The 10,158-nt window shown below is 40.5% G+C and overlaps 1 protein-coding gene across 1 annotated transcript in view; it reads right to left on the reverse strand.

Annotated features, from left to right (window-relative positions):
• LOC102018772 (keratin, type II cytoskeletal 6C-like) overlaps window positions 1-10,010 on the reverse strand; it is a 48,656-nt gene extending 38,646 nt beyond the window's left edge. Inside the window, exons 1-7 of the mRNA XM_013508446.1 lie at window positions 9,992-10,010; window positions 2,710-3,299; window positions 1,605-1,819; window positions 1,195-1,255; window positions 945-1,040; window positions 658-822; window positions 47-172 (exon numbers count right to left, since the gene is read on the reverse strand). Coding sequence (XP_013363900.1) covers window positions 47-172; window positions 658-822; window positions 945-1,040; window positions 1,195-1,255; window positions 1,605-1,819; window positions 2,710-3,299; window positions 9,992-10,010 — 1,272 coding nt within the window. The remainder of the gene's footprint in view (window positions 1-46; window positions 173-657; window positions 823-944; window positions 1,041-1,194; window positions 1,256-1,604; window positions 1,820-2,709; window positions 3,300-9,991) is intronic.
• Window positions 10,011-10,158: the final 148 nt, after the last annotated feature.

A 10,158-nucleotide genomic window follows, 5' to 3' on the forward strand; every position in this document is an offset into this window, starting at 1 on the left:
CCTAGGATTGATAGAAGCAAGCTCTAACTGACTCTGTTTTGTGTACCTGCTTCTTGACGTGGTCGATCTCAGATCTCAGCCTCTGGATCATGCGGTTGATCTCAGCGATTTCCTGCTTGGTGTTGCGCAGGTCGTCCCCGTGTCTGCCTGCTGTGACTTGCAGCTCCTCATACTGTAGGTCAATTGAAGACACAGAAAATCGATATGGGTTTCCTATGCAAAGGAGAGCTCTCACTTGTAAAAAGACATGTCATACCCTTGAAATTTATGGAAAAGTGGGTTAGACAGGCTTATTGGACACTGTAAAACCCAGTCACAAACCCTGCTGCTTAGGAGACCACATAGTGTCTGGTTCTCTTGGGATCTGACAGTGTTCTGTAGTATATTCTGAGAAGGAACATTCAGGGTACATGTGAGCAAGATGCTGAGTTCTTTATATGATCTCTGTCCTCCTTCCTCTGAGTCCTTTTGCTTTCTAGATTGGGCATAAATTCTGTCAGTGTGTAACCATGTGTAGTGTACTTGCTGTGAGAAGACCCCTACATTCTTTCAGCAGTTCCCCCAGCCCAGTGGTTCAGAAGCCTTCTGGTATTAGAAGCGTGGGACCTGGAGCCTGGGACACACGGATTGCTGAGCAGCTACCACCTCACTGCTCACCTTGGTCTGGTACCAGGACTCAGCCTCAGCCCGGCTTCTCTGAGCGATCTCCTCATACTGGGCCTTGACTTCAGCAATGATGCTGTCCAGGTCCAAGCTGCGGTTGTTATCCATGGACAGGACCACAGAAGTGTCTGAGATGTGGGTTTGCATCTGAGCCAGCTCCTACAGAACACAAGGTGCGAAGGTCATCTTTGTGCATACCACTTACAGAGGTACCGGCATCAAGGTCTTCCTGCCTTTGCAGATCCCACCCGAGTGAAGCGCAAGTGGGAGAGGAAACTTACGGCCTCGTACAAGGTTCTCAGGAAGTTGATCTCATCGATGAGGCTGTCTGCCTTGGTTTGCAGTTCAGTCTTGTTCATGTAGGCAGCATCCACATCCTGGGGACAGAGCAATGAGAGGAGTTAGCTGAGCCCTCCTGCTCAGGCCATCCGTCTCTACCTCCCTGGCATCTCTCCTCTTGGAGGGGAGGGGGACACGGAAGCATATCTCTGGTTCAGCAGAGCAGCCTCAATCCCAACTTTGTCAGCTCACCTTTTTCAAGGTCACAAATTCATTCTCTGCTGCTGTGCGCTTGTTGATTTCATCTTCATATCTACAAGGAAAGGGTATAACGCATTTGAGCCAGTGTGTGGAGGAAACCCAAGGACTGTCTCTGATCCCCTCTTTCCATAAATGGAGAGCGTCCAGATCCATTTTCCCTGCCACAGAGAGACCAAACGATTCTTGCTGTTATCACAACAAATTTTTTTCTTTTTACTCTACCCCTAACTCACATAACAGGCTTGTCTTACAGTTTTTGCTGGTTGGCAGTAATTTATGATCATCTTTCCTACACGAGTTTTCCTCCAGAGTTATGTGCACATCTAGACTTGTCCTCTGAATTCTTTTGCAGTGTGAGCTGGAGAATCTGAGCCCACTCCTCCTCTCCTGTTGTGACTCACTTGTGCTTGTAGTCCTCCACTGTGTCCTGCATATTCCTCAGCTCTGAGTCCAGGCGGCCTCTCTCTCCAAGGATGGAGTCCAGCTGCCTCCTGAGGTTGTTGATGTACTGCTCAAACAGAGGCTCCAGGTTCTGCCTGACTGTCTTGGTGCCCTGCTCCTGGAGCAGGGTCCACTTGGTGTCCAGGACCTTGTTCTGTTGCTCCAGGAAGCGCACCTGGGAGGGGCACAGATAGTTATTTGTGAGACAAAGCCAGAAAGCAAGAAGTGAGGGCTTGGCAGGTCTCCCAGCAGTCCCTGCTTCTCCCTATGAACGGTGCTGAGCATGCACAGAGACTCACACTGACAGTTTGGTCTGCTGCAGTTTCTCTTTTCCAACACACAGACCAACCAAGAAACCCTCAGAATGAACAACTCAGTACTTCTCACCATCTAACTTGTGAATCTAATCAGTGGCTTTTAATATTTCTTCCTCTCTTTGCAAGCACAGTCACAATTCTAGTTGAAAATAGTGTTTGTTGTTCCATTGTACAAGTTTCCTTTATGGATAGGATTCAGCTATCAGGATGTAAATGTTCCCTAAAGATTAATATAGATTAAGGATAGATAAATAAGTAAATTAATTAATATCTATTCCTCCACTTAATGCATGTATCCCCTATAAACATCCCATTTTTGTAGTCATTGTCTGTTTTGTGTAATAAATTAGCATTTTCACATATTGTGTAACTTGTTTAACTTTTTCATTATTCAAGGAAGAAAATTGTTTTCTCTTCAGTTTTTGTTTAGCCTTTTTCTCTAATCCAGACCCCAGAGGGAAGCAGGGGCCCGAGGACCACTGCCATTGCTTGTATCTCAGATCCTCAAGAGAGGAGACCTAGCCCTTTCCATTGTCACACTGCCTCATCTGTGGGTCTGTAGGGAAGTCAGCAGTTCCAAACGGAACTCAGCAGTTCCAATTCCATCTCCTCCTGCTCTTGTCACCCACCAAGGGGCCCTCTTGTGCCCTGTGGAGGTCCAGTGTGAAGCCCCCACTTGCTGTCCTAGTTCTTCCTGTTGGAGGATTGCTATGTCTTTGTCTGCAGAGGGCCAGGCCTCATGACTCACCTTGTCGATGAAGGAGGCGAACTTGTTGTTGAGGGTCTTGATCTGCTCACGCTCCTCCGTCCTCACCCGCTGGATGGTGGGGTCGATTTCCATGTTCAGAGGAGTGAGGAGACTCTGATTGACCGTGACCTCTTGGATGCCACCTGGGGGACACACGGGGAAGCCAGCGCCCCCATAGCCACCACCAAAGCCAACTCCACCAGCGAGCCCAAAACCGCTACCAACTCCACCACCATAACCAAATCCACTGCCGGCTCCACCTCCAAAGCCAAAGCCACCTCCAACTCTGCTGCCATATCCTCCTCCGATGGCACAGCTGCCCCCTCCGATGGAGATCCTCTTGGAACCTCCCAGGCCATAGAGGCTCCTGCTGCCAAAGCCAGCTCCTCCATACGCTGCCCCAATGCCGCCACTGCCCCTGGAGCGGCACACAGAGACACTGCTGAAGCCGGAGCGGCTGAGCCCAGGGACTCTGGCTGAGCTGGAACTAAAGCCACAGCGGCTGCTGCTCTGGCTCCTCACGATGGTTTTGCTAGACAAGTTCCCTGGGGCTGAGAAAGCTGGGAAGGCGTGAGAGGCTGAGGACAGAGCTGAGAAGAGCGAGTGAAAGAGATGGGCTTAGGCAACAGTTTATATATGGTACAGATGGGCTGGGCTGGCTTCTGGAAGATGAGCTTGCAGATTGCGAGGGTTGGGCTCTACAAATAATGAAGTCACACCTACAGCGTTAGCAAAGTTATGAAATATCCAGAATGCATATTTTGGCAACCCTTAAGCAAGGAAAAATCCTCCGCCCCCAAGTTTGAACTGAACGCAGGAAAAGAAAAAAAAACCTAAATTAAGGGAAGGAAAGGATAAGCAAAAGCCTAAAAAAAAGGTCTCCAAGGCCTGCCGGGGGACAAAAAAGTTGGAGGCGTGGCCTCCTCCCAAACCAAAAAAAAAACGAAGAGCAAAAAACAAACTACGACAAACAAAAAAATAACAATTTCCCCCAAGGATTCAAAAGGTAAAAGAACGAATTTGCCCTTAAGGAAAACTTCAAAAAAAAAAAAGGACAAAAACACCACAACTGGCCTCATATAGACCAATCAGCCAGGTTTAGCAATGAAGATTTCATGGCCCTGTTTCTTCCATTCTTCTACCCTATTCACTCACTTACCCCAAATTATTGGAAAGTTAATTTCTAGAAATTATAACTTTTTCATAAATCATTCAATGTGTCTAAGGATTGGCTTTAAAAAATATACCCAATACCATACTTAGGTCTTAAAAGTGTATATATTCATTAATGGCAAAAATTGCTTAACTTATATGAATCAATTTTTCAGCATCCTTGTTCTTATTACTTATTTCTTAATATTTGATGCCCAAAATTTTCCATTCTCATATTCTTTGTGTGAAATATCTAAATAATATACCTTTTATTTAATTAAACCTTCCATAATCTCTTTGTTTTGAGTAATTTATTTTTTAAAGAAAGCTCATTATTTATGCTGGGTGGTATTTCAGTGTTTGTATGTTCTATGTATGTGCCTCGTGTTCCCATTGAATATGTGATATCCACATTTGCTGTATACTTGTAGTTAAATTTTGAAAGTTAGTAAGATGCACGTATACTCTTCCATTTCCTAAATAGATATAATGAATTCATATTTAAATATTCAGTATAGTTTCTTATACATTTATTTATGTCTTTACAAATAGAGTGGGTGATGCTTGTTTGAGGACCAGAATATATGCTGTATTCATGTCCTAAGTGAGTAGGTCCTTGTGGATCCTTTTCATAACTTTATTGGCGATGTTGTGCTCACACTGGCTAGTGTGTGGGGTGTGTTATTGGTATGTGAAAAGTGTATTGGGCTATTTGTTATTCTATGATTTGCATATGTATATAAATATTGTAAGTATATATCATATGTATTTTCTATTCAAAGTATGCTTACATTGATTTCCTATCCACTTTCTTTCCCTTTTCTGTATCATATTTTGATTCTCTTTCAACACTCTCTGACCCCTTTTTCACTGCCATGAAGTTTTGTCCATCTTTTCTTCTGTGTCCATTATTGGCCTCAGTCATTTCTTTCTTCTTGGTGCTGCTTTCAATTCAGCCTTTGTTTCTAGTGTACTGTATTTTTCTCTGTCCTTTTCTGAACTTTTTAAGATAATGTTTTACCTTTTAGTATTTCATCACATTTCCCCTTCTTTCTTTGGTTTTGTAGCTGAGACCACTTTATTGAATTTCTTTCTGATATTGTATCGTGCCTTTTTGTGGTCCACTGTTAAGTGCCTTTTGTTTTTCCTATTGTTTCTGTTGCTTGAATGCACAGATATTCTGTGGATCCTGCCGTGGTTCTTCTCTGAGGAGTGCTGCTCTTTGAATGAAATGAGCAACTTCTTGACCTGCTATTTTCAGAATGTGTTCTGGGAGGAGAGGCCAGGGTCATCTCTAGCTGACAGGAATTCTCACTATGACACATAGCAGAGTGAATAATTCTTCTTTTCTGTAATTTGGCCAACCCCATGCAGAGCACAGCACAGTGACTCATGAATCACAATCTTTTGCTTCTCTTCTTATGCCAAAATGCTGCTGATGTGCAATAAAATACTATTATCACATGGACTCCAGCACAAGGTGCTTAGATATTTTGCTAATAAGCATCCTTTAAAATATGTTTGTGAAGGTGTTTCTGAAAGAGATTAAAATGTGAATTGACTGACTGAAGAAAGCTGATGACTATCCTCATGTTAGGGGGCCCACTGAAACTGTTGAAGGCCTAAGTATAATCAAAGGCTGAGTAAATGTGTAACCCTCCTATGTGATTGCCTTTGAGCCAGGACTCTGATTTTTCTGCCTTCAGACTCAAATTACAGTATCAACCTGCTCTGGGTCTCAAGCCTGCCGTGTTTTATACTGGAGGTACACCATTGGCTCTTCCTGTTCTCAGCTTTGAGGCTGCCCTGGAACAAGATCATCAGCACGCCTGAGTCTCCAGCATCCTGACTGTAGATCCTGGAACTTTTCTGGTTTCAAAATTACATTATTCAGTTTATAAATTCTCTCTTCATATATGTATAATATTTATATTCAAAAATATATATTTACATATGCATACATATTTTCATATTCAAGAAATATATATAAAGAGAGATTTACATATTCAAATCTATATATAATATAGATTTATATATTTAAGAAATATATATTGTGCAGTTTCAGGGTGAGAGCAATATTACCAAGTATTGTTTTTATGTCACTAGAGAACACAGGAATGTAAGTATTATAGTTTGAGAATTGTTAATCATACCTCCTTGGAAAGCAACCTTATCTGCTAAAGTGCAGTTGTTCAGAGTTGCTTGGTTTATGCTTTTTATACTCCCTTAACCTTTCGTGAGCTTTGTTTATACATTTGTAATATACCTAGATTCTTTTGTCCCACTGTACATTCCATCATGTGCTATCTCAACATTATTACCATTTTAGCTGCAAACATTAATGTTCACTCTGAAGTATAATATTCTATGGGATTTTCCAAATCAAACCCCACAATTTTTTTCCAGGGGAAGCTACCATAAAGCTGATTATGAATTTATGTGAAAAGGCAAAACACCCAGCATAGCTAATTCAATATTGAAGAAAAAGAAAAAACAAAGAACTGGCAATACCCAACAAAAAGACCTACTATGAAGCTGCAGTGATCAAGAGAGTGTGGCACTGGCACAAGAAAGGCATATAGATTAAGGGACAAAATAGAGAGCCCAGAATGAGCCCAGATATTCAGTTAACTGATCTTTCAAAAAGAAGTGATGGAGCAAAAATTTTGTGTTCAGCAGATGGTGCTGTAGCAGATGGGCATCCACATGCAAAGAAAAATAAATCTGGCCATAGACCACACACGTTCTACCAAAACCAACTTGACTCGGATCATAATCCCAGGTATAAAACACAAAGCCATAAAGCTCTTAGAGGAACAAAGGAGAAACCTAGATGACCTTAGATATACCCTTGACTTTTAGATACAACATAAAGAAATAATTGATAAATTGGGTTTTTAAAACTCAAAACTTCTGTTCTGTGAAAAGACAGTGTTAAAAGAATGCAAAGTCAACCACCAGATTAGGAGAAAATGTTGACAAAGGACACATTTTATAAAGGCTGTAATGTATACTGTTACTCAACATTCACAGAGAAGACTGGAAGAAGTGGTGCACATCCATAATCCCAATGCTCTAGAGGTTGAGGTAGCAGAATCACTGTGAGTTCAAGGCTGACATAAGCAAGTTCAAGGCAGACTGAACTACATAGGGAAACCCTGTCTCACTTTCTCTCTCTCTCTCTCTCTCTCTCTCTCTCTCTCTCTCTCTCTCTCTCCCTCTCTCTTTTTCTCTCTCTCTCTCACACACACAGAGGATAAACAGAAATCTTTAAATTCAATAATAGCAAACTAACAAGTGGACCTAATGTATGCTGAAATCCAAAGAACTCATCTCACTGAATAAAATGTATAGGTGGTAAATAAGCATGAGAAAGATACTGAACATCACACGTATCATATAAATGCAACCTGAACTATGATGTTTCAATTCATGCCTAGTGAAATCCCCAAAATCCAGAACAGTGACAATACCAAATCCTGACAAGGAAAAGGGGAAACAGGAACTTGCATTCATTGATGATAAGGTTGCAAACTAGTACAGCTATTTTGAAGAAAGTTTGCAGCTTCTTCCAAAACTAAACCTGCTTGCAGTGTAGTTCAGCAATCCTAGTCCTTGTCATTTACCAAAATTAATTGAAAACATATACCAACACAAACCCCTGGCAATTGATTTCACTTGATATAACATCCTCCAGAATCTTTTACTTTGTCTTCACTTTTAGAACAATTTTGGGTTCACAGCAAAATTGTTTGTAGCAGCTTGAACCTAATTGCCAGAACTTGGAAGAAAACAAGATACCCTTTGGTAGGGGAATGGACAAAGAAACTATGGTACAATCAAGACAATGGAAGATTACTCATAATGAAAATGAAATGAGATGCTAAGCCGTGGAAAGATGTAAAGGAAATTGAGAGTATATGTTTAAGTGAAAGCAGCTGATGTGAAACTCTACAGGCTATATGATTTCAAGTATATGATACGGTGGAGCCTGAAGACAATACAAAGATGAGTGGATTTCAAGGGCTGTAGTAGGAAGGATGTATGGATGGAGGACAGTGGATTTCAGGGCAATGAGAATATTGTATATAATTCTATAATTGTATATACCTATTATTATACACTTTTCAAAAACCTGTAGAAAGTACACTACCAGGAATGAACCCTCTGGTAAACTGTAGACTTTGGTTACTAGTGACATGTCATTGTAGGAAATCAATGAATTGAAATAAATTTATCACAGCAATGGGGGTTGTTGGAAGTGTATGAGGTTGAATTTGTAGGAGCAAAAGATATATGGTAAGCTCTGTGCTTTCTTAACTATTTTGTTGTGAACATAAAATTGCTCTAAAAAGAAAGATAAAGCAAAGGAATCTGTAGGATGTTATATTAAGTGAAATAAATTAGGAACAGGATGAAAATTATTCCATGGTCTCAGGTATATGTGAAATGTAAGAAGTTGAACTTACAGAGGTGGACAGTGGAGAGAGCATTATCACAGCTGAGGGGAGGGGAGCAGAAGGAAGTGTGAATTGCTTGAGTCTAGGCAGGGGTTCAGGTTTCTTTTAGAGAAGAGTAGTAAATTTTGAGTTGTGTTGCATAGCAGGATGAAAGTCAATAGTAACATATTTCATATTTAAAAATAACAGTGGGAGGAATTTCAAATGCTGTACCACAAAAAGATGATATGTACAAGAAATATGTTAATTAACTTGATATTTTGGAAAAAAGCTTGTTGTGTTTTTTCTTGACAAATACGTAATATCATGATTTCCTCTACAGTATCATATGTAAGTGTGCTACCACTCAAAATGTTCTATATTCCACTATTCACACTGGGAAAAGACCCGTTGCATTGCCTTATAAACTTTACTCAATTTGCCAATATTTTTTAAATGTCTCATTGGGATTAAAACAGAAGTTGTGTTTACTCTAAATACCAAGTCAGAAAGAAATGACTGATGGGTAATAACAAGCCTTCCAACCACACATATGGAATATCTTTTCATTGATTTACCCCTTGCATTTCTTTCATTTGTGTTTTATAGTTTTTCAACTATAGATTTTCTTCATGTATCATTGGATTTATACCTAAGTACTTCATCTTTTAGTGATATCCTGAATAGTGTTGGGTTTTAATTGTGGGTTTTAATTCTTCAGTGGTAGTATGTGAAAAGTACTTCTTTGCGTAGTAGCCTTTATTCTGAAACTTGGCTAGACTTACTTATTAAGTCCAAGAAGATTTTGATAGATTCATTAGACTTTCTACATAATATCACTTGTAGAGTTTCATCTCATTTCTGATGTAGATAACTTTCATTGCTTTTTCTCATCTCATTACTGTCATTGGATTGGCAGTGCTAAGACAGTCACAGTGGAGAGAGTGGTCTGCTTTGCCTTCTTCTCAACCTCAGGGGAAAAGGGTCCAATCTCTCAACATTAAGGATGATGTTAGCTGTTGCTTACCAAATGGAGATTGTAGCCCTTTATTCCCACTTGCTGAGATGTTTTGGGGCATGAATTGATGTTGGATTATGTAATGATGCTATTTTGCATCATTATAATAATTTGATTTTCCTTCTTTACTCCTTAATGTAGTAGATTGGATGACTGCCTTTAGATGTTAGCCTTACATATCTAGAATAAACCCCACTTAACCAAGGTATATAATTTGTTGTATGCTGTGTAGGAATCAATTTGATGCTATTTAATGCAACATTTTTGTGTCTGTATTGATAAGAGGTGTTAGTCTGTACTTTTGCCTTCCCAAAGCATCATTAACTTGTTATGGTGTCACAGCAATACTGGTCTGCATAAATTGAACTAGAAAGTGCTCCCTTTGTTTCTATTTCCTAGAAGAGTTTATGAAGATTTGGTGCCATTTATTTTTAAATGTCAGACAAATAAACCAGTTTTAGGGAGCAGCTGAGCCTGAGGTCTGTGAACTCCTTGAGAATGGAGCAAAGCCAGTCCTGGAAACATGAAATACCAGAGGCAGACCATATACAAGTTGACCTCTAGCTCAGTGACATATCAACAGGTGTCCAGCCTTGGTGTTCCTCCCTGGTAACTAAAGCATGGGTAGTTCTTAGCATGTTTTGCTTTTATGCTTTCAAGAAAACTCTGAGACCTTGCACTTTTGACCCCATCCCGCACTTTCCCCTTTATATTGTGTATAAAGAAAGATGCAGACTGTGCCGGGTTGTCATTGCCTTTCTATCAGAGAGGTCAGGTTCCACCTGGCCCCAGCCTTCCTTTAAGTATGTGTCTTGCCAGTATTGCATGTCTATATCTGTT

The sequence above is a fragment of the Chinchilla lanigera genome, unplaced genomic scaffold (assembly GCF_000276665.1).
Source record: "Chinchilla lanigera isolate Chin_1 unplaced genomic scaffold, ChiLan1.0 scaffold00146, whole genome shotgun sequence".
Classification (NCBI taxonomy): Eukaryota; Metazoa; Chordata; class Mammalia; order Rodentia; family Chinchillidae; genus Chinchilla; species Chinchilla lanigera.